Raw genomic sequence first — 23830 nt, 5'->3', positions numbered from 1 at the left:
ATCCATTGGCCCTGTATGGCAGCCACTGAGTAAATATTTACATAGCTTATGAACATGGTCAGGAAGAAGTGTGATATTTCTCACGTTAAAAATGTGGAATTTATCCTATTAAAATGTGAGATTTATCACATTAAAACATTATGCCTCACATCAAAGATATTTAATAGATCAAGGTGAAATGTGAAATAAGTTGAAATGTGAAATTCATCACGTTAAATTGGGAAATTCTCATGTCAAAGATGTGAAACAGTGGAATTTCTCATTAAATGATCACCATTGACTAAAAATCATTCACTTCCAGACATGACCTCATAAATCAACCAGTCCAAGCTTGGCTATTTTATTTTGAAAAGAATAAGTTAAAACATGCACAAAGCACACACAAACCTGCTTTTATTTTCTTTCCACCTGCTGGAAGTTTTTGTAAGCGTCATGCACATGTATTGATCTTCATCACATTCTTGATCAATAATCAGTCGTCACGCGCAGCTGCCTTTGTTTTTCAAACACCATGTCTATTTTTTTTTTTTTTTTTTTTTTTTTTTGAATGTGGGAGGGATTAACCTTTTAGGAAATTTGGACATGATGATGGTTTTTTGGAATTTAAAAAGAAAATGGGGACCTTAAAGTGTTAAATGTACTCATTTTGATGAAATGAATTGCAACTGGTCGGTACTTAACTCATTCACTGCCAACGCAAGTTTATGTAAAGTATTCACAGTGTAGGAGTTGTTGCAGTTAGTAAAAGAAGGAGAAAATCGACATTAAAAACACAATGACGGCGGTAGAGGTGCAATCCATGTGGCTTTGTAGTCCAAATGGACTGGATGTCAGCCGCCGTCAGTGGCAGCCAATGAGTTAAATTCCTTCCTTTTTAAATAGTGCTGCAGAATTGGGATTTAATTCTTTTCTAAGTGCTCTTGATAAGTCTTAAATCTCATTTGTTGAGAACCATGTGGTTGAAGATGTAGTGGGTGGCCCCTAAGGCCCTCACAGTACAGTGAGGAGTTGTGACTGGACTGGACAGGACGAGGGCTGGGGGAACGGGTTTGTTGGTCCCAGAGGCTTGAGGAGGCCTGTCACGATAATTACTATAGCGACTGATCGTCCGATATCCGAAATGGCCAACACTATTTTTTACTGAATTGACTTATCGTCTGGTATATTAAATGGACGGCGTTTTTACTAGTTTTACTAGTTTTTACTATATTGACATATGGGCTGATTTATAAAATGGACGAGGATGGTTTTTGACTTATGGTCCTGATATGCAATATGGCCGACACTAGGTTTTACTTTATGGACTGATTGTCCTGTAAAAAAATTGCCGACAATAGTTTTTACTATATTGACTGTGTTGTTTGATATACAAAATGGCCAACGGTTTAATTTTCAGAGCATGTGTCATCAACATTGATAGCTCGTCGAATCACAAAATCTAATTTTTCATGACGTTCACGTTCAGTGATGATTCATTTCTACGAATTTCGTAATATGTCGGATGGGCATAAAAACATCTGTGTTACTATTTATCGCAATAGTTTCTGGGAAATTATATCGTCGTAAAGATTGTTGTTGTGACAAGCCTAGCTTGAGGGTGTCTGTGCGGTGGGCTAGGAGACGCGACTGTCGTGGTCTCAGTTGAGGCCCTCATAACTTCGTATTGGAGCACGGGACTACTGATGCATGGGGGAAAGAGGGTGAAAAGGCAAGAAAACGTCAGTCAATGCCAATTTTGTTCTTCCTTTTTCCACATTTTTCCTCATTCAAATGCTGAATGTGTGTTTGACCCGCACATTTTCCAGTTCCCAAAGACCTAGGAGGTGTTGAGCAGTGCTCTGCCGCAAGCCCCCTGGTAGTAGGGCACCTCCAGCGGGTCGCCGCCCCTACCGGCGCTGCCGTAAGACGTGTACTGCAAGGCGTCATAGGCCCTCAGGTCCAGTTTGTGGTGCTCCGGGGACGACATCAGGTTGTTGATGGAGAAGGGGTGGTTGAAGGCGTAGTGGGCGTCGCCCTTCAGATCCATGCCGTGTGGGGGCAAACACAGAGTGGACAGTAGCTGAGGGCCCGGCAGCTTGCCGCCCTCGGGGCCGGGCGGCGAGCATCGGCTGGATGAGGGCAGCGGGGACCCCCGGGCCAGTCCTGGGGGCTTGAGTGCGTCGGCGCAGGGTGACCCACCGCCGGACTCGCGCTCCTTCCTGCCCTCCGCTAGGCTCTTCCTGTCGCATTTGAAGCGCTTCTGGCGGCGCAGGTAGCAGCCGTTCTCGAACATGTTCCCCGAGTCGGGGTGCAGCGTCCAGTAGGAGCCTTTGCCGGGTTTGTCGGGCGAACGGGACACTTTGACGAAGCAGTCGTTGAAGGACAGCGAGTGGCGGATGGAGTTCTGCCAACGCTGCTGGTTGTTGCGATAGAAAGGGAAAAGCTCCATGATCCACTGGTAGATCTCGCTGAGGGTCAGCATCTTGCCGGGCGCCTGCTGGATGGCCATGGTGATCAGCGAGATGTACGAGTACGGTGGCTTGGCGTGCGGGTAGCTGCGCCTCAGCGGCTTGGCGTCACGGCCCCGGGTCAAACTCAAGCCGCCGCCCCCGTACTGGGCCCCGGGACTGACTCCGCCGCTTCCGTACACAGAGTGATGCTGCGCTGCCGCCTGACCCGCGTTGCCGCACGGGCTCACTGCGCTTCCCATTCCGCCGCCGCCCAGGCAGGACACGCCCATCCCCGACACAGGGGCGGGGCTTACGCCAGGCCCGCCGTAAGGCATGTTGAAGGCGGCAGCCCCGCCACCGCCGGCCGACACGTAGCCTGACACCGAACCCATTCCGAGACCCGCCGCCATGGGAGAATACACCTGTACAAGACAAATCCCCGATGGTCAAGTCAATGATTTCGTGCATAATTATAGGTTTTATGTGGCGGTTTTAAATATGAATTTTTTTGTTGGTCTGGGTTGGACTTTCAAATTGGCGTTCTGTTTTTGAGTCTTCAAGTCCGGTTAGGATTTCAATTAAACATGAGTTTTACTTTGAAATCCAGTTTTGATTGTGTCTTACATTCCAACACATCCATGTCATTCAGACATACATGTCAATGATTAACATGGAAATGATAGACTGATTTATGGACCCAATTCGTGCCATATCGGTGACATTGACGGTGATGGACATCTAAACCTTTTGGACTGTGCCATGTTAGAGGGTAAAAGAAGAAAAACAACTGTTGATGGCGATAGATGTCCAATCTGTTTGCATTAAGAAGCTATGTGTTGGTAAAAGAATAAGATTTACATTTAAAAAGAAACATTGACGGCGAAAGACGTCCAATCCATTTGAATTGGGAGGGGCTGGGAGCCTGCCAATCCAAATGGCAGCCATCAGTGGCAGCCATTGAGTCAATAATTTGTAGTATTGACTCAAAATATTACAATTGTACATCATGTTGTTAAAAAAAATATATGAACTTTTTTACGTGAAATCTGAACATTTCTAATGAACAAGAATGTCAATTTGAGCGTCAGAAATGAGTGTTGGCGCCCTCGTGAGGACAATTTATTACTACACTCACGTTTTTCAACACGAGTTGTTGAGCTGCCGTCACTTTTAGGGCTTTTTGTTTCGTCTATTATTATTTTTGTTTGATATTTTCTCCACGGTTTATTTGTCATTTCAAAAAGTCACATTACACATGACATCTTTTATACAGGATTTTTTTTGCACAAATCATTTTGAATTCTCTCGTTTTGTTTAGTTGCAACTTTTTTTTTTTAACCTCCTGGTTTTGGCTTGATTTGATGACACGTTTTTTAGACACTTTTTTTTTTTTGTTAGGTTTAAAATGTTTTCTTTTTAATTATTATTATTATTGTTGTTCATTTTGTTTAGGTACGATTTTCACAACTGGGTTTTTTTTTGTTTCGTTTTGTTTTGGTGGGGGGCATGTCATTTTGGAAAAGTTCATTTAGTCGTTTTATGGATTGTGAAGGTGTCTCATTTTTACGACGGATTTCTTCGTTTTTATGTGTATTGGTTTTATTGTCTTTCATGAAAACTTTTGCGCGTGGAAGCATTTGTGTTCTCTATTTTTTCAGGGTGATTCATTGGAGTGTATTATAGAATTTTTGTTATCAATATATATCTATTTCAGTGATGGAAAATATGGTCACTTAAATATGTTTGTGTCAGCGGAGAAACCCAACGAATTAGCAATAAACGAACAATAGTTTTTTTTTAAAACACAAATTTTAAAATTCGTTTCAATTTTTTTTATTTAAATGTAAACTTGCTTGATATTTCATTGTAGCGTGAAGGAATCATTTATTCAAGTTGACTTTATGTGATATGTGTTCAAAACGTGCGTTAATAATATTGTTTCACGACACATTAGAATAACAATTTCGTTTATTTAACAAACGAATTAGCGATTAAATTTGAAGTTAACACAATATTTTACGCGGCATTATCGGAAATGTTATTAAATGATGGTCAAGGTGAACAATTCTTTTTTTTTTTATTTACTGATTTACATGAGAGATTTTACGGTCATGTCACTGACGCCCGCGCCAATTAATCTTAACAGTAAGAAACGATCATCATGTTAAAATTAAAGTATTTTTTGTTTGTCTTTAAATTAAAACAATATTAAAACATCCGCTTTTTTTTTTTTTTCTTCAAATCAAAGTTTACAACTGTTGGTAAAAATTAATGAGCGCGTGTTTGAATCTGCTTGTAATGCCTGGAAAGCAAAGCCTCATTTATGAAAAAGGATAATAATCATTTGGAGTGTGAGTGATGACCTCTTCGCCGTAGAAGCAAGTCCAGTCCGGAGCCTCCTGACCTTCCATCTTGACCGAGCCCAGCATCTCCTTCCTCCGCCGATGCCGCCGGCCTGCCGCTGTCTCCGGTCGGCCGCTCGAGTCCTTCCGCTCGGGCGATCCCGACTTGGACTCGCGCAGGTGACGCCAAAATAAGAACAAGAGAGGAGAAGAAACTCCTCCTGATGAAGAAAGAGGAGGAGGAGGTCCAACCCTCTTCGTCCACGTGCCTCGGACCAACTATCAATCACATCTCGTGAGACCGATTTTTTTTTCATTCGATTGAAAACAATAGTTTCCTAATTTTAAAAAAAAAAAGAGTACAGTTGAAACTAGGTATGTCCTGATCGCATATATTTGCAAGAGTCGAGTCACCTGATTTTGAGAGTCTGTCTTTACAAGGTCCCAATATTCTACAGATTTTTTTTTTTGTTTTGTTTAAAGTTCCAAACATGTTACAGTACTGTGCTGTTTACAGTCCTGCCTCTTTTTTCCAGGAGTGTTGCAGGGGAAATAACGTATATTTTTTTGTTTCTTTTGGCAATGCCATTGTATTTCTGGGTTATTTTGTTACTTTTTAGCTCTTAAGAAAATATGGCGGAAAACACAGACAAAACTGAAAATGCAGTTTTTTGCTCTTGCACCCCTCTTTAAAATAAATTGCTATATTTTAAGCCAAAAGAACTGTTGTGTTTGAAAGAACAATATGTCTATATGTTGCTATAGCAGATTCATGGCGCATTAAACCCCCGAACTACTTTAATTTTTGTCCATTTTACCCTGGAAACCACCGTTTAGAGACGTCGCGCAACCGTTTTTTGTTTCAACCTGGCCATAAAAAGAAGGTAAGTAATCGTATTTATTATTCGAAATGCCTGTCATTTTTAGCTTAGAATCATTAATTGATGTCTAATATTTAGTTTACAAAAAAAACGACTTTAAAAAATTGTTCACTAGCATATTTTAAACTTTTAAACAAATTACGTCACAATGAAAAAATTGGCGTCTGTAAATAAGTCACACATATCTAATAACTATGTCTTGATTGTATTTTTTTGTTACTGTTGCATTTTCCCCAATAATAATCGATCCAAACAATGAAAAAAATAAAAACTGTAAAAAGGTAAATATATGATAAAGAACATCTCGACCACTCCTTGATATCTTGAAGCGACCCTTGTTATATTACCATGTTTCACCCATAAAATCCGGCTGTGGCCATTCACAGCTGTGTCTGGACACTTGGTGATACATGCTACATGGAGTTTTTGGATCGAAAAGAGGTAAGTACGCGATAATATCTCGTTAAAATCATGGCGTGTTTAATTCTGCTCTAGCATGCTCTCACCTCCAGTTAGGGTTCTGCTGTTTAAAAAATGTTTGTTTTTTTTTATTAAATGCCTTCCTGTTCAAAATTTTTCTTCCCCCACAAAATTGAGATTTTAAGCTTTACCAATGATGTATCACACATGCATGTTGGACAATTTTGAAATTTGGCCAAATTGGGGGTCTCAGAGCGGAACTTCAAGTCAGCTGAGTGTTTTCCGCTATAAATTTATCAATATACAGGTGAGGCTGTGAATCTCTTCCCTCCCATCTAGTCTTTGCTATAGTTGTTTTGATTTAAAAAAAAAAAAAAATCACAAGTTTTATAGATACGTCATTCAAGAAAAGTTTAGGGCTAGTGACTATTTATGGTAATAAAAAACACATCATTATTATTTTGTAGCATTCTCAAGGAGAACGCCCGCTTGGTGATGATAATGCTTACTCAACAGGAAAACAGTCCATTGTTTTTCAATGAATTGTCCACCCCTGAACACCACGAACTGTCTTTTTGCGTCACAACCCCCTTCCCTCCTCCCACTCTGTTCTCTCGTGTCTCTCACATCTATCGTGTCATTCAATCAAATTGTAGTAGCACGCACCTTCACATCCTCAGTAACAGTAATGGTGTTGCAAAGATGGGGAAAGTAATTCATTCGATTACGCACTACTGACAAAAATGACGCCATTAGTAACGTCTTTTTACTCTAACGCCATTATCAACACACAAGGCTTGGTCTTTTTTGTTTTTATATGTACAGTGCCTTGCAAAAGTATTCGGCCCCCTTGAATCTTGCAACCTTTCGCCACATTTCAGGCTTCAAACATAAAGATATGAAATTTAATTTTTTTGTCAAGAATCAACAACAAGTGGGACACAATCGTGAAGTGGAACAACATTTATTGGATAATTTAAACTTTTTTAACAAATAAAAAACTGAAAAGTGGGCGTGCAATATTATTCGGCCCCTTTACTTTCAGTGCAGCAAACTCACTCCAGAAGTTCAGTGAGGATCTCTGAATGATCCAATGTTGTCCTAAATGACCGATGATGATAAATAGAATCCACCTGTGTGTAATCAAGTCTCCGTATAAATGCACCTGCTCTGTGATAGTCTCAGGGTTCTGTTTAAAGTGCAGAGAGCATTATGAAAACCAAGGAACACACCAGGCAGGTCCGAGATATTGTTGTGGAGAAGTTTAAAGCCGGATTTGGATACAAAAAGATTTCCCAAGCTTTAAACATCTCAAGGAGCACTGTGCAAGCCATCATATTGAAATGGAAGGAGCATCAGACCACTGCAAATCTACCAAGACCCGGCCGTCCTTCCAAACTTTCTTCTCAAACAAGGAGAAAACTGATCAGAGATGCAGCCAAGAGGCCCATGATCACTCTGGATGAACTGCAGAGATCTCCAGCTGAGGTGGGAGAGTCTGTCCATAGGACAACAATCAGTCGTACACTGCACAAATCTGGCCTTTATGGAAGAGTGGCAAGATGAAAGCCATTTCTCAAAGATATCCATAAAAAGTCTCGTTTAAAGTTTGCCACAAGCCACCTGGGAGACACACCAAACATGTGGAAGAAGGTGCTCTGGTCAGATGAAACCAAAATTGAACTTTTTGGCCACAATGCAAAACGATATGTTTGGCGTAAAAGCAACACAGCTCATCACCCTGAACACACCATCCCCACTGTCAAACATGGTGGTGGCAGCATCATGGTTTGGGCCTGCTTTTCTTCAGCAGGGACAGGGAAGATGGTTAAAATTGACGGGAAGATGGATGCAGCCAAATACAGGAACATTCTGGAAGAAAACCTGTTGGTATCTGCACAAGACCTGAGACTGGGACGGAGATTTATCTTCCAACAGGACAATGATCCAAAACATAAAGCCAAATCTACAATGGAATGGTTCAAAAATAAACGTATCCAGGAGTTAGAATGGCCAAGTCAAAGTCCAGACCTGAATCCAATCGAGAATCTGTGGAAAGAGCTGAAGACTGCTGTTCACAAACACTCTCCATCCAACCTCACTGAGCTCGAGCTGTTTTGCAAGGAAGAATGGGCAAGAATGTCAGTCTCTCGATGTGCAAAACTGATAGAAACATACCCCAAGCGACTTGCAGCTGTAATTGGAGCAAAAGGTGGCGCTACAAAGTATTAACGCAAAGGGGCCGAATAATATTGCACGCCCCACTTTTCAGTTTTTTATTTGTTAAAAAAGTTAAAATTTTCCAATAAATTTTGTTCCACGTCACGATTGTGTCCCACTTGTTGTTGATTCTTGACAAAAAATTAAAATTTTATATCTTTATGTTCGAAGCCTGAAATGTGGCGAAAGGTTGCAAGGTTCAAGGGGGCCGAATACTTTTGCAAGGCACTGTAGTAATTCTTTTGTGAAACTGTAACAAAAAAACATGCAAGGATTCAACACAACTGCACAATAGGCGCCGGTATACAAATACTATGTAGAAATCTTTACTTCACTTGAGCGACAAATATAGGTTAGCGTCCATACAGCAGGACTTATTAACAAATTTCGCTCATATAGCTTTTCTCCAGAAACATACTGCATATTAACAGGTTGGTATAGATTTTAAATTCTTACATATAGTTTCCAAGGCAGAAACGCAGAACGCACTCCACAGTGTCAATGTCACCTACAGGCTGTGTACTGTAAAAGTGAATGAGCATATGTTCCAAATTGCCACGGTGGATGCAGTGAATTATTATGACCACAAGGTGGCAGTAACGTTCTGTTAAATGTTAACTGGCTCTAAACCATGGCAACTCTAGCCAGCACATTTTTTTTTAATCATGTACGGGTAGTCCCAGGGTTACGACGTACTCGACTTTACGACGCCAGAGTCTCGTCCACCAGTTTCTCTTTTTTTTGTTTGTTTATTTGTTTTTTGGCGTGGAACAGCGTTGAGTGTGTGAGCACCATAATGTTCTCAGTGTAACAGCTGTCAAGTTTCCCTGCAAATATTTGTTTCGCCAATAAGAGGAGCTGTTGTCCCACTTAGGTTAATTGAAAATTTACATAATGTGCAACTTATATTTTTTGTTTGCTTTGTTTTTATTTTTCTGTTGTTATTGTACAATTTGTGGACTATATTCTTAATAATAATTTGTTTACAAGTTAAATTACAATTATTAAATTATAAGTTAAATTACAGTGGGCACACACCCAATCAGGTCGCTTTCTGTTTTCTACTAAGGAAGTATAGGCCAATGCAGCAAGCAACTGTGTAGCATTTAGCTCGATTTCGTCAAAGTTGCTCAAATCAAGTTCTAAATAAGTGTTCTACGATGTGTCTGTAGTTTAAAAGTAAAACGAGTTCTTGTGGCTCCAGTTGTGAACAAGCCGGTATACTCAGTGTACCTTGTTCACCATCCACCAGCATTGATGGTAAGTACAGTATCTTGCTTTTTAGTTTTGATAATATGACGTATAATACATGTTTTTGAAGTTATTTTGAGATTTAGGGGGTATTTAGGGTCACTTAAAGGGTTAATTCCGATTTACGCAGAAATTCGGGTTACGTCACCAGTGTAGTTCACAATGTTCATTTCATCGCTGACGATGACACAAAGACCTATTCTACCTGCATAGCATAAATTAAAAACTCGATCCTCTGAAAAATGGCCAGATCCATAGACTTCATAATCTATTGACATGACACAGGAAACGGGGCCGATCCGTAGGGGGCCTATTTTCAAAAACGTCAAATTCAAATAATTTCAAAAGCAAAGCTGCTACCACTAACTAACTAAAACCAAAACAGGCACCTACCCTAGCCATATTTGAGTTTCCATGAGCAGGGGCATCAAAAAATTTCTAAGTCGTTCCCTTATAAAATCCCGATTAATTATTTTTTTATAGAAGTATAACAAAACTTAAAATGGCTATAATATTCTCAGAATTTACACTACATGCACAAAAATCACCAAATGCAGAGATAATCGCCTATATTTTTAGGATCGGTAGCATTATTTAACGGAGGTTTTTGACCGAAGACGGAAGTAAGTTTTCAACAGCTAATAAATCACTCACTTTAAGATCAAAAACTTAATACTTGAGGAAGACATGCAGAATCAATTGTAAAAATAAGAGGAAAAAAGATTATTAATAAATTCTATATACAATCACAACTTATTATAAAGCAAAATACCCCTTTATTATCATTACATACAGTTAACACAATGAAATTGTGGAGCATCCCTTTACAGTGCAGGATAAGTTAAAATCTCAAAAGTGACGTGCAAGTATGAAATCTAAATAAACATAAATATAAAATGCGTATGAGATAGGCAGTGGAAATAATCAATTTGGTGTTACCAGGATGTGAGTCTCGTCTTTCAACCATCACATAGCCTTTTTCTATGCCTTGCATTTTCCGGTCACCTCGACTTGTACAAGTCCCCGTTCCTCGCTGTCTCCTTTCTGCCCTCCTCGACTCTGCTCCTTTTCCTGCCGGCCGGCCACTCAAAGGCCTTGTTCTTCCTCGCTTCTGAAGTCACATCCTTGGAGAAGTTCGCACCAAAACAGTTGAAGAGGGACCGCGAGGAACTCCAGCAGGTGCTTTGTGCTTCCTGCAGATCAGGGAGTCCCACAGCGACATTCGGATGGACACCATGTGGGCTACCAGGAGAGATGGCCGCTTGAGGACCGCCCAGCCCGTCTCCAGGTCTCCCTTGTCCTCTGGAACATCTCCGGGATGTCGGCCCTGTGTGTCCCTGTGTTCCTCCTTGCCTGTGCGACAGTGTTGGGGTTGATGACCGCCATGATAAGCCTGACGCTCTGCTTCTTGATCGAAGAGCGCTCCAACACCTTCTGGGTCAACTTGTAGCCGGCCTTGACAGACTTGTTCTCCCACCTGGCCAGCACCTTCCTGCTCGAGAATCGGGCCATCCTCATCCTCTCAGACTCCTAAAAAACATGTTGGTTTGTTTCATCTTTTTATAAAGTGAATAATGCTGGCCACTTACTTCAGCCCCAGGACACCTGGGCAGCACCATACAGCCGTTGTTGTGGTAGCTGCTGTAGATTTTCTTCCAAAGTTGCACAGGGTCAAAGTAGACGAAGATCTCCTTGTTGCCGTCGGCAGGAGGGGTTGTTGTAGGACCATGGTGTTTCACTGAAAGTTATTAGATTGAAATATTACATAAAATAAAACACGTAATAGCTTATTGTTTTTTAATATGGACGCAGAAATGTCTAAAATAAAATCTGGAGATACAAAATCCAATATGGCCGCTGTAGCAATATAATGAGGTTTTTACGTTGAAATTCTTGTGACTAAATGCTTAAATCCCGGAATTCTTTATAGATATGGACGTTAAATAGTCTCAATTCTTGGTTAAAAGCAAAAGAAACCGTGCAGGTAGCATTTATTTTACGTAAATATTTCGGATGTGCGGCTCATCTTCAACTTCATTGTGGCGCTGCCTTACCACAGCCCACAGCAAAGAGCTTTTTATGTTGAAATTCTTGTGAATAAATGCTTAAATCACTGAATTCTTTATAGATATGGACTTAAAAAAAAGTCTCGATTCTTTGTTAAAGGAGCAAAAAAAAAAAAAACGGGTAGTAACGCATTTATTTTACATATGGCGGAAAACACTCAGGTGATATATATCTGATAGGGCTGTTAGGGCTGTCAAACGATTAAAATTTTTAATCGAGTTAATCACAGCTTAAAAATTAATTAATCGTAATTAATTGCAATTTAAACCATCTCTAAAATATGCCATATTTTTCGTAAATTATTGTTGGAATGGAAAGATAAGACACAAGACCGATATATACATTCAACTAGTACTGCAATGATTAATCGATTAACTCGAGTATTCGATTAGAAAAAAAGATTCAAATGAAATTTTGCTGCTTCGAGTATTCATTTAATTAAAGTGGCGTTGTAATAGTTTATTTTGAAAGTGTTTGCATTTAGTTTTATTGATTTGGGTGGATACACTGCCTTCTAGTATGCCTAATTTCACATGGCTGAATCCAGGTGCTCCCTGTGAAGCCCAACATAAGCTACGATTTTGTTTGAGCTTTTTTTTAATGCATTTGTAATTTAGTTTATAAGGTATATTTAGCCTATTTTTGTGGGAATATGTGTCTGAACCATTTGTTAAGATCATTGTTAAAAAGTTAGCATTTTATAGCATCTGAACTAGCGGGCTTTTGCTATCTAAGTTAGTCAATTGTTCTTTAGTTGTACATAGATCCTCCTTTATTTATTTTTTATACCGTTTGAGGCTCAGCTCAGGTAATTTAATTTTTCATGTTCCTTATCCGATTACTCGATTATTCGAACTAATGGTTCATCGATTAATCGACTACTAAAATAATCGACAGCTGCAGCCCTACATTCAACATACTGTACATAAGTACTGTTTTTGTTTATCATAACAATAAATCCACAATATGGCATTAACATTATTAACATTCTTTCTGTTAAAGGGATCCACAGGTAGAAAGACCTGTAGTTCTTAAAAGATAAATGTTAGTACAAGTTATAGTAATTTTAACCCTCATGCTACATTGTCTACATTTTTTGTAAATTTTTGAATTTCTCATCTTTAAATCAAAGACAAAGCATATTTAAAAAAAACACCAGAGAGCTGCCATTTCCAGGGGGTGTCTAAAATGTCCTGAATTTCAAAATGCCACCTGCTGAGCTTTCTAAGGCATTGCAGCAATGAGATTTTACTTTTGATACTGAAATATATATTTTTTTCTTCTCAGCACAATGTCATGTATATTGACTGTTATTATACTATACTGTCCCCAATTGTGACTGTGAATGGGTAAAACCTGCGTCACTTCCTCTCGAACCATGACATCGTGTGGAGGCGCCAATGGTATATGGCGGAAAACACTTAGGTGACTTGAAGTTCCGCTCTGAGACCCCCAATTTGGCCAAATTTCAAAATTGTCCGATATGCATGTGTTACATCATTGGAAAGCTTAAAATCTCAATTTTCTGGGGGGACAAAAAATTTGAACAGGAGGGCATTTAAAAAACAAAAAAAAAACAGCAAAACCATGGAGGTGAGAGCACGTGAGAGCACAATTAAAGACACCATAATTTTAATGAAATTTTATTGCGTACTTACCTCTTTTCGATCCAAAAACTCCATGTAGCCTGTATCACCGAGTGTCAAGACACAGCTGTGAATGGCCACAGCTGGATCTTTCATGGGTGAAACATGGTAGTATAACAAGGGTTGCGATGCAGAAATCGCAGACATCAAGGAGTGGTTGAGATTTTCTTTTTAATATATTTACCCTTTTAAACTTTTCTTTTTTCAAATTTTCTTTGTTTGGATTGATTATTTATCATCTAACATATTGGAGAAAATGCGATAGTAACAAAAAAATAAATAAAAAATACAATTAAGCGATAGTTATGAGGTAGATAGCCGTGACTTTTTTACCGACACCATTTTTTTCATTGTGACGTATTTTGTTTAAAAGTTTAAAATATGCGAGTGAATAATTTTTTTGAAGTAGTTTTTTTTTTTTTTTTTTTAAACTAAATATGAGACATCAATTAATGATTCTAAACTAAAAATGACATACATTTCGAAAAATAAATATAATTACTGAGCTTCTTCTTATGGCTAAGTTGAAACAAAAGCAGTTGCACGACATCTGTAAAAGGGGGGTTTCCAGGGTAAATGGAGAAATTTAAAAAAGTTTGGGGGATTAATATGCCATGAATCTGCTATGCCAGCATATTGTTATATCAAACACAACAGTTGTTTTGGCTTAAAATACAGCAGTTTCTTTTAAAGAGGAGTGCAAGAGCAGAAACTGCTTTTTTAGCCTTGTCTGTGTTTTCCGCCTTACATATGTCGAAGAATGATGCCAATGCCACAGCGGTTCCCGTTCTCCCATTGATTTTTTTTTCACAACGCTTCAAAATGCATGCATTGTACTTTAATATTTACCTTGAATCCTTGAACAAATCACTCCTGAGACAACCCTTCCTGTTTGTATGTGGTACAGCTCTCGTAGTTCTTCAAAAATCCAAGCTTAAATTGGGCTTGGACATGAGCGTGTGCCGCCTTTGGCTGACTATTACTAAATGAAGCTCGGCCCACTGTGGTAAGTGACGCAAAGAATGACGGATTGTCAGGTCAATAGAGGTATGAAGTCTATGTCTGATTGGCACCATTTCCAATAGCATGACCGGATCGGACCGGAACATCCCTGGTTGAAACAATCAAAACCACGACTAGGAGATATTAACTGCCACTGATTGCAATAGACGTCCAGTCCATTGCCGTCAATGCTTCTGAAATCCCCTTTCAAAATGGTTTAGACGCCTATTGTCGTCAGTAGTGTATTGATTGTCTTTTTGGTTGTTCAACAAAAAGAAAACATTTGAACATCATTTGTTAAACATTTTAATCTTCTAACAAATAAACGGAACGCTACCACAAATAGTCAAAACAATTGTTTGATATGAAACAATTTGTTTGCTAAAGGGAGAAAAAAAAAAAAAAAAAAAACGCAAAATGAGGTTTTTAACATTGATCAACAATTCCAGGTGCATAAAATCAAGAATACTGAAAAAAAAAGTGCTCATGTGTGATTTAAAGAAAAAGTGACCATAAGTGTTTTAATAAATTTGCACGTCATTATTCAAACACACAATACTTGGAATATTAAAAAACAAAAAAAACAAAACAGGAATATCACTTAGAAAACATGGTTACTATTTGGATTTCAACGTGAGTAGAACAAAAAGAACATGTTCCAAATTTGAACTTTACTTGCCATTGACGGCAATAGACGTCCGATCCATTTGCCATGAAAGTCCCAGTCCAAATAAATTGGAAGTCCACCGCCGACAATGGCAGAAATTATGGGTTTAATAACTGAATGATTGGAATGTCATAATAAGCTGTCGATCATTTTCACAACGTATCACGTGGCTATTGACGTCATCCACACCGTTACTCAAAATCGCGCCCTTTGATCGACTTCAACCGATAACCTACAGCGTGTCGATGATTGACGAATGGACACTGCCATCTAATGGCTAATCTGAGAAGTGCAGCGGACCCTTCATTTCCTCTGGAGCTGCACCTTTTTCTGTTGCCACCAGAGGACGCAGTTTTCCCTTCCGCGTCTACAAGAGTGCACACGTGTGTCTTTGTCAGTGTCTACGTATAAACAATTTTGTGTGAGTTCAGGGATGTTTGATTATTTAGCTCATTGGCTATTATTAAAGGGGGATAGACACCCTATCCTGTCCACTCAGGCACTCCCAATCAAATTCAACAGGATGATTAAAGAAGGAAGATTAAAAGTTTTTACTTCAGTCATTAGACTATTCAGCTTCCGTTCCGCTTGGCCTCACGAGGCTCACTTTATCATGAAATTTCTCAAGTTGGAATTTTTCTCATTAAAATGTGAAATTTAGCATGTTTTAAACAGGAAATGTCTCACATTCACATTTGAAATTTATGTTAAAACCTCAAGTTTAACACGTTAATGTGAAATTTATGTCGAAAGGTGATGGATCACATTGAAATGTGAAATTTGTCATGGTACGAGAATTTTTTAAAGGTAAATGTGAAATGTATCATTCATTTTCTCACATTAAATGTAAAATTTATCAAAGAAAAAAATGGGAAAGTTCTCATTTAAATGTGAAATTTCTCCTGATAACACATCATGGTAAAGATGTTAAATCTATGCGGTTGAATTTGTTTTTTTGTTTGGGAGTTATGCACGAAATGTATCGAGTCAAAATGTGAAATTACTTGTTAAAACTTGAGATGTATCATCTTAAATACAATTGAACAGGTTGAAATGTAAAATTTCTCATGTTAAAATGAGAATTTTATCAGGTTAAATATACAGTATTTCTCACGCTAAAACAAAAGATTTATCAAGTTGAAATGTGAAAGTGATCACATTAAAGACATGAAATGAACGAGGGTCAAATCATAAAAATCAGTGAATGATTGTCACAATGACAATATCAGTAAGTTGATAAAGAAACCGCTTCCTAAGTGCGATGTCGACATCGGCGCCCATCATGTGGCTAACTTGTCTTTTGTCTCCTCATCCTTCTTCCTTCGCCGCTTCAAGCAGCATTTGACAGTCACCAAAGCGACGAGCAGCAGAACAAGCAGCAGCAAGCCCGCCCCCACCAGGGCGGGTACCAAGACTCCCGAGAAGGGCCCCGGGTCGCCGGCTTCGGCGGGCTCGCACTCCGTCCTGTCCTCGGACCCCGATGGGTCGGCACACACGCACTTGAACGAGCCCGCCGTGTTGACGCAGGTGTCACGGCACCCGTGCGGGCCCGAGCACTCGTCCACGTCCTCGCAGTCCCCAGACACGTTCTTGCGGTACCCGCTCGGGCACGGGGTGCAGACGGAGCTCAGGTTGGCGGGGGCGCCACCTGGCAGACGCCACCCGCCGGCCGGGTGTCGGCAGTGCAGTTCCAGACGGACTTTGGACCAGCAGTCCACTCGGATTTTGCCGCTGTTGTCGGGGTCCAAAGTGAGGAAGCGGGCGCCGGCCACCGCCGGGCGGGGGCACGACACAGACTCCGATTCTGAACCGTCGAAGCCATCAGGTCTATTTTCAGGTTCCTCCGCTTCTGGTCTGGTGGACTCCGGTGTTGGCGGTTCTGCTAAGCCAGGACTTTTCTCAGACGGTTCAAGTTTGTCCGGTCCCGGAGTGGCAGGGTCTGGCCTCTGTGTTTTGGGTGCGGCAGATTCAGTTCGGACAGTTCCGGGTTCAGTCGTCGCAGTCATCGGCGGTTCCAGTAATTCTGTTCCAGGGGCCGCCGGTTGAGGAGTTCCTGTGGGCCGAGGTATTGCAGGCTCAGTTGTCGGTCGGGCCTGCGACTCCAGGTTGCAGATGAAGGGGTGGTGCGACTTGCAGCTGAGAGGTATGAGACCTCGGGACCCGTCCGACTCGACGGATAGGCCCGCACAGAGAACCGAGGTGCAGGTTTGTTCTGGCTCTCTGGCCCAGCTTGTGTCGTCGGCGTCCTCGCCGCCCCCGCGGGCCCACTTGAACCCTCTGAGAGGCAGCGAGGGCACCACGCACTGGTTCTTGGCTTTCTTCAGGCCCACCCAGAAGACGGACGGGCCGGCAGGCACTGACTTGAGGAGTCGGACGAATTCCCCGGGTTTGGCGAAGGAGGCCAGGCCCCGATGCCCGCACGCCTCCTGCGCTCGCTCGAAGGTGAGCGCATCGTGAACTGGCCCGTAGCGCGGGCCCGATTCGGGGGCGGCTGCCGACGACCTCAGCATAAGGGCCAAAAGCCACAAGCGCAGGAAGCAGGGCAAGAACATGGTGTTCCCAACTCTGGTGACACAAACAGCATTAGATATACATACAGTGTACACACATGAAAATAAATGTTTGTTTGTTTTACTAATCATTGATTTTGTTACTTTGGACTTTTTTATTTTAAGAGAAGTATTTGATTATTTTCAAAAGCAAAAGCAGATATTTTGAGAGCTACAGAAATAACACGTTTACTTTTTTTTTTTTTCCTTTTTGTTTGTATTGAATAAATTGTAAATAAGTGAATGACTACTGATTTCTTGTTTTATAAATTTTTAAAAACTACATACATACAAGAATAATTCACGCGTTTTTGTTTTTTTTTATTTTAAAATTATGAAAAATTACGAGTCATAACAATGATTATCTGCTTTAATTGAGAACCATAGGTGGAGTTTGACTTATGGGGCAGGACAACATGTTGATGACCCTGAAACATAGTGTCAACTATAAAATTAACTTACAAGAATATTTTTAATAATGCGTTGACAATGACCGTTTTTTGTTTCCCATCATTCTTGAGGGGAATTATATATTTTCAACCAAAAAAAAAGTGAATGCAAAAATAAATTTGAAACAAAAAACTCAAAACAATGCACGTGAAAGCTATTTTTCTGTTTTTTTTGTTTGTTTGTTTTTTGTTTTTTTTGATTGAAGAAATGTTGATTTGTGTTTGGGCCAATTTTGGCTAAGACATTTTTGTCTTTTTTATTCAACCAAAAAAGAAGTTGCTTCATAAAAAATATTATTTTCCAAAAGAAAAATCACTTCAATCAAAAAAAGAAAAATTAATATATAAATTATATGCAAAGCAAATGACCGTCTAAGGAGCTAGTCACATGATCGGTTCGAAAAACAATTTCGACCCATTATGAAAATATATATTTTTTGTTCATTTCATTCATTTTTGTAGCAGTTTTATTCCTTTACAACTTATATATATATATATATATATATACATATATATAGGAAAGTCAATTAAATGCAATGACACTTTAAGACCACCGGGGAACACGAAAATGTCCAATGACGTATCACACATGCATATAGGACAATTTTGAAATTTGGCCAAATTGGGGGTTTCAAAGCGGAACTGTGTGTTTTCCGCCATGTTTTAATTCCTCTTCATTGAGCATTTTTTGGCTGGTGCGATTTATAGTCCGAAAAATACAGAAATCTTTATTTTTGGACTCAAATGTTGCGATTTCTTTTCATGTGTGGATTATTTCAGTTAATACCGAGAAATTTCATTTGAATGGCATCTTTGGAAATAACAAATGACACATTCGTTGATGTGTTCCTTATTTTTCTCATTGTACATACATAATGATCTTGGATATACAACTCTAGTCACACTAGACATGTGCCGATTACCGGTTTCAAGGTATACCGTGGCATGAAAATTTCACGGTTTCAAAACCACGAAAATTTTCCGTCATACAGTATCTAAAGTATCTATTTTTTATGTCCCAAAAAATGCTGGGAGAAAGCCCTCACTTGCAGCTGCAGGGCTCAACCCTCCCCCACCGGTTGTTCCTCAGTGTCAGTGAGTCAGCTCTGCTACACGACGGCTGGAGGAGGTGAAACTCCTACACTTTTTCCCCCAATCGAAGAAAACGAAATCGCTGGAATGGGAATACTTCGGCTACAGAAAAGTTAGACGGCCGCAGCTTAAAGGAGGGCCAACCGACATGTAAAACATGTTTGTGGAGGGTGGCTGCCGAAGAGGCAATACCTCCAATATGATTTCGCATTTATAGAAAATTATAGGTTAGTAAACACTGACATAAATGTTTCCCACGATCTCAGAGTTAACTCCATTGTGTTTAGTGCGTCTAGCGGTGGTAAAACGTTTTTTTTTTCTCTCTGGCAATTGTGTTTAGAAAACGCGTGTTAGAATATTTAAGTTATTTTTTGTTATTTTTAACTTAACATTATTTTTCTGTTCCGATTTCCTAATGTTTTGAAAAATAAAAATCCCTTAAATGGAAAAAAGTGATTTTTTTTTCCCCTTTAGTAACACTTTATAGAGCTGTAATTGCAATACCGCGAAACCGTGATATTTTGGTTAAGGTTATCATAGTCAGAATCTCGTACCGGTACATGCCTAAGTTAAAAAACACACATTCATAAACGCGCGAACACAAAATTTGAGCCTTTTGTAGTTCAACCTTCAACAGATTCTTCCTTATCAGCTACCATTGACAACAATACTGTAGATATCCGATCCGTTCAGAGTAGGATGGCTGACAGCGACTGATCAAACATTAGCAACCTGCCCTCCTAGTCAAATGTATCGATGTCCACTGCCAACAATTGCTGCCAATGAGTTAAAATCAAGAAAAAATTCTTACCTTGCGATTTTTCTTTCTTGTGTCGCCCGCAAGTTTTCTCCCATCGACTGGCGATTTTACCCTCTGCCTCCAAGGCTCGCAGCCCCCCCCCGGACGTCCGGAACTCGCCCGGCTCGCAGCTTCCTGCCAGGACAGGAAGTGTGTGGCGTCTTGATACAGCGAGCCGCCTTCTCAAAATCCCAACACACAGAAAGAACGTCGAACAGGAAGGATGAAGCTCATCTTGCTTGCCGCTAATTGAGCTTAATGACTTGAGGGTAAATCGGAATCTGTGTGCATGTGTGTGTGTGTGTGAGAGAAAATCACTGATATTCCACATCTCTGCTTAGTCCAGTTGTTGTCACGGCAACACAGATGCTTCCTGTAGGAAGCGCTTAAAGAATGGCAGGAAACTCCTGTTCGCGTTAGCGTGTTGTCATAGTAACAGTAAAGATTTCATTTTGGCGGGGTTTAAATTGCTTTTCTACACTTCTTCCTGAATCATCACCAAGTTTGGCCCAAGCTACAACAGCTCGACCTTTACAGTGATGGTAAACTTCAGCTGCTACAAACTGTATTAACGATGTCTGTAAAACAACAACAAAAACTAGCTACGAATCTTAATGACTCATGATAAAAATGACTGTTTGCCCAAAAACGCAAGTTTTTTGAAAGAAAAAAAAAAACGCTCGTCCTACAATTTTTGTCTAAATCACTTCATTTATACATCAAAAATTCAGGATGGTGAGGGGTAGAAAAGTCCAATTCAGTTTATGCTAAAGACATATGGTTCGGCCAAAATTTGCCAGAAACATCCATTCATTTCCAAAGGCCAGCATCTCCTATTCATTTCCAATGGCCCTGTTTGCCATTCATTCCAGTAGCACAAAAACTTCCATTCACTCCTATTGATTTCCAACCCAAGTGACCCAGTATCAACAGGAAGTGACCCCGATATGCCCCCAAATCAACAGGGAGTGACCCTGGAATGCCTCAAAATCAACAGGAAGTGACCCAATATGTACAGTAAGTGAACCCGAAATGCCCCCAAATCCACAGGAAGTGAACCCAAAATGGCTTAAAATCAACAGGAAGTGACCTGCTACACCAACCATCACATCAAAGCTATGAAGTTGTTAATAAAATCGTCTTTATGGATGCTGTCAAAGCATTACCAAATGATATACAGTATTTCTTTCCCAGAGTGCTCAAATGTTGAGGAAGATAGTTCAGACCGTACCCCTTCCTCACGCCCGTCATGGCGATAGAAACAAACCTGGAGCTCGGAACTCGCCTCTTATTCTTCTACCTTGCTAAAACTTAAAATATATTCATCCATCAAATTAAACTATGCAGTTTCTGCTTTTGCACTCCTCTTTAAAAGAAACTGCTGTATTTTAAGCCAAAACAACGAACTGTTGTGTCTGATAGAACAATATGTCTATATGCTGCCATAGCAGATTCATGGCGCATGAAGCCCCTGAACTATTTTTAATTTGTCCGTTTTACCCTGAAAACCCCCGTTTACAGACGTCGCACAACCGCTTTTGTTTTAACCCAGCCATAAAACTAAGGTAATTATTATAGTTATTATTCAAAATGTCTGTCATTTTTAGCTTAGAATCATTAATTGATGTCTAATATTTCGATAAAAAAAAACAAAAAAACAAATTTAATTATTCACTCGCATATTTTAAACTTTTAAACAAATGACGTCACAATGAAAAAAATGGCGTCTGTAAAAAAGTCACAAATATCTACCTCATAACTATCGCTTAATTGTATTTTTTTTTTGTTACTGTCGCATTTTCTCCGATATGTTAGATGATAAATAATTGATCCAAACAAAGAAAAATTGAAAAAAAAAAAAAAAAAAAAAAACGTTTAAAGGGGTAAATATTAGAGATGTCCCGATCACGTCAATCAATTCAAAGTATCGGAATCGGCAAAAAAATATCGGACATGCCTTTTTTGAATATATATTTATTTTTTAATTAAATCGTTTTCTAATTGTATTTAACGTTACAGACATAATGTGTTACACTCTTCCAGAGGCTTTAGTTTAAGCTCAAGGTAGGGTTATCAAATTTATCGCGTTAACGGCGAGAATTAATGTTTTTTACATTTATCACGTTACAATATTTAACGCAATTAACGCATGCGCTGCACGACCCACTCACGCATTGTTGCGTTCAATCTATAATGGCGCCATTTTACCCATTCAGTATATAGAGCTAAAAGGCAGCGTAAAATGAGTAGAGAGAATTTTGGCAGCCTTTGGAGCCTTTTTTTAAATGGCTAAAACCTTACAATCCCTCTCCCAACGATTACAATAATTGTGGGAAGCAATGTGGGGAAGAAAGGTAGTAGTTGATCTTTTTCTTAACACCCTATGGTATTTCCCAACGCAGAGAAGATATATCAATTGGTACCACGACGCACAGTCATGGTTGCACTTCCCATCATGCATTTGGGCAGAAGTTAAATGGCTACAGTATCATTTACTGAAAGCTCAACAAATACACTAGATGGCAATATTTAGTCACAATATACAAAGTCACATTTATCTTTTAAGAATTACAAGTCTTTCTAGCCGTGGATCCCTCTCACCGAAAGAATGTTAATAATGTAAATGCCATCTTGAGGATTTACTGTCATAATAAACAAATACGGTACTTATGTACTGTATGTTGAATGTATATATTCGTCTGAGTTTTATTCATTTTTTTCTTAATGCATTGCCAAAATGTATATGATCAGGAAAAATTATCGGGAATGATTGCAATTGAATCAGGAGCAAACAAAAGCAATCGGATCGGGAACTATCGGGATCGGCAGATACTCAAACTAAAACAATCGGGATCGGATCGGGAGCAAAAAAACATGATCGGAACAACCCTAGTAAATATAAGAAAAAGAAAATCTCGACCACTCCTTGATGTCTGCGATTTCTGCATCGCGACCCTTGTTATATTGCCATGTTTCACCCATAAAATCCCCAAAAAATCCAGCTGTGGGCATTCACAACTGTGTCTTGACACTCAGCGATACATGCTACATGGATCAAAACAAGGTAAGTACGCGATAATATCTCGTTAAAGTCATGGCATCTGTAATTCTGCTCGCGCGTGCTCTCGCCTCCAGATAGGGTTTTGCCGTTTAAAAAACATTTAAAAAAAAAAAAAAAAAAATGCCCTCCTGTTCAAAAATTTCTTCCCCCAGAAAATGGATATTTTAAGCTTTCCAATGATGTATCACACATGCATATAGGACAATTTTAAATTTGGCCAAATTGGGGGTCTCAGAGCGAAACTTCAAGTCACCTGAGTGTTTTCCGCTATATGTATATTGTGGTATTTGAACGCATTATGTTTGAAGACTGTAACATGTACTCATTTAATTGTCGGTATGTAAAAGACATAGGTTGTAGACTACACATACTTTGTGTTCACATGATCATAGCTTCGTGTGTCGTTATCTGACAGTCTAAATGTTGTGCTCTTCAATATTTGATCCTGGTTGCAGCACCATTTTTAACCACCAATCTTACAGCTTCTTTAAAGCGCTGGACAGCGGTCAATACAAGTCCATAAATAGTCCACAAGGTTAAAAAGATGCAAAAAGAATTCCATGAAAAAGATCCACGCAGATATATTCCGAATCCAGGAATGTTCCATAAATCTTTACAAAAGGTCCAAGACCCGAGAAAGTTGTAAATTCCAAAAGATTTATTAGAACAAAAGAGAACGGACATGAGACGGCACGTTACCGACACGTGATCCATCGAGCAAACAAGAAGATGTCACACAATACGTGACTGACGGTGGCTTCAGGCAGCAAATGCAGAAGAAGAAAGCAAGAGTGTTTGTGTATTAGGCCGCGCTGGACACGGCCAGCTTCTTCAGGTGGTCCATGAAGACCTGCAGGCTGACATCATCCGTCAGGATGGGTGCCCCTGACTCCTGCCGACAAACCCCCCCCCACACACACATTGATCTAGCCGTCGTCAATTGATGGACGTCATG

General features: G+C 39.7%; 3 protein-coding genes across 3 annotated transcripts in view; all 3 read right to left on the bottom strand.

Moving 5' to 3' along the window:
• Window positions 1-392: 392 nt before the first annotated feature.
• foxa1 (forkhead box A1) lies at window positions 393-4947 on the bottom strand. The gene is made up of 2 exons (XM_057858558.1): window positions 4793-4947; window positions 393-2851 (listed from the first exon to the last, which is right to left on the bottom strand). The coding sequence occupies exons 1-2, from the start codon at window positions 4856-4858 to the stop codon at window positions 1817-1819; spliced, it is 1101 nt and encodes a 366-aa protein (XP_057714541.1). The 5' UTR covers window positions 4859-4947; the 3' UTR covers window positions 393-1816.
• Window positions 4948-14576: 9629 nt separating this feature from the next.
• On the bottom strand, window positions 14577-21588 carry clec14a (C-type lectin domain containing 14A). Its single transcript, XM_057858584.1, has 2 exons — window positions 19827-21588; window positions 14577-17490 (listed from the first exon to the last, which is right to left on the bottom strand). Exons 1-2 carry the CDS (start codon window positions 19868-19870, stop codon window positions 16206-16208), a joined length of 1329 nt encoding a protein of 442 aa, XP_057714567.1. The 5' UTR covers window positions 19871-21588; the 3' UTR covers window positions 14577-16205.
• A 130-nt stretch (window positions 21589-21718) lies between these two features.
• sec23a (Sec23 homolog A, coat complex II component) overlaps window positions 21719-23830 on the bottom strand; it is a 29187-nt gene continuing 27075 nt past the window's right edge. Inside the window, exon 20 of the mRNA XM_057859848.1 lies at window positions 21719-23767. Within this exon, the coding sequence (XP_057715831.1) occupies window positions 23678-23767 (90 nt within the window). The 3' untranslated portion in view covers window positions 21719-23677. The remainder of the gene's footprint in view (window positions 23768-23830) is intronic.

This window comes from Corythoichthys intestinalis, chromosome 15, assembly GCF_030265065.1.
Source record: "Corythoichthys intestinalis isolate RoL2023-P3 chromosome 15, ASM3026506v1, whole genome shotgun sequence".
In the NCBI taxonomy this organism is placed as follows: domain Eukaryota; kingdom Metazoa; phylum Chordata; class Actinopteri; order Syngnathiformes; family Syngnathidae; genus Corythoichthys; species Corythoichthys intestinalis.
This window is presented reverse-complemented; position numbering and strand designations above follow the sequence as displayed.

Coding starts and splice junctions, on each gene's coding strand:
- foxa1 (XM_057858558.1), bottom strand. CDS start 4,858: ATGCTGGGCTCGGTCAAGATGGAAGGTCAGGAGGCTCCGGACTGGACT. Junction 2,852..4,792: donor CTTGCTTCTACGGCGAAGAG/GTCATCACTCAC, acceptor TGTCTTGTACAG/GTGTATTCTCCCATGGCGGC.
- clec14a (XM_057858584.1), bottom strand. CDS start 19,870: ATGGGAGAAAACTTGCGGGCGACACAAGAAAGAAAAATCGCAAG. Junction 17,491..19,826: donor CAAGAAAGAAAAATCGCAAG/GTAAGAATTTTT, acceptor TTGTGTCACCAG/AGTTGGGAACACCATGTTCT.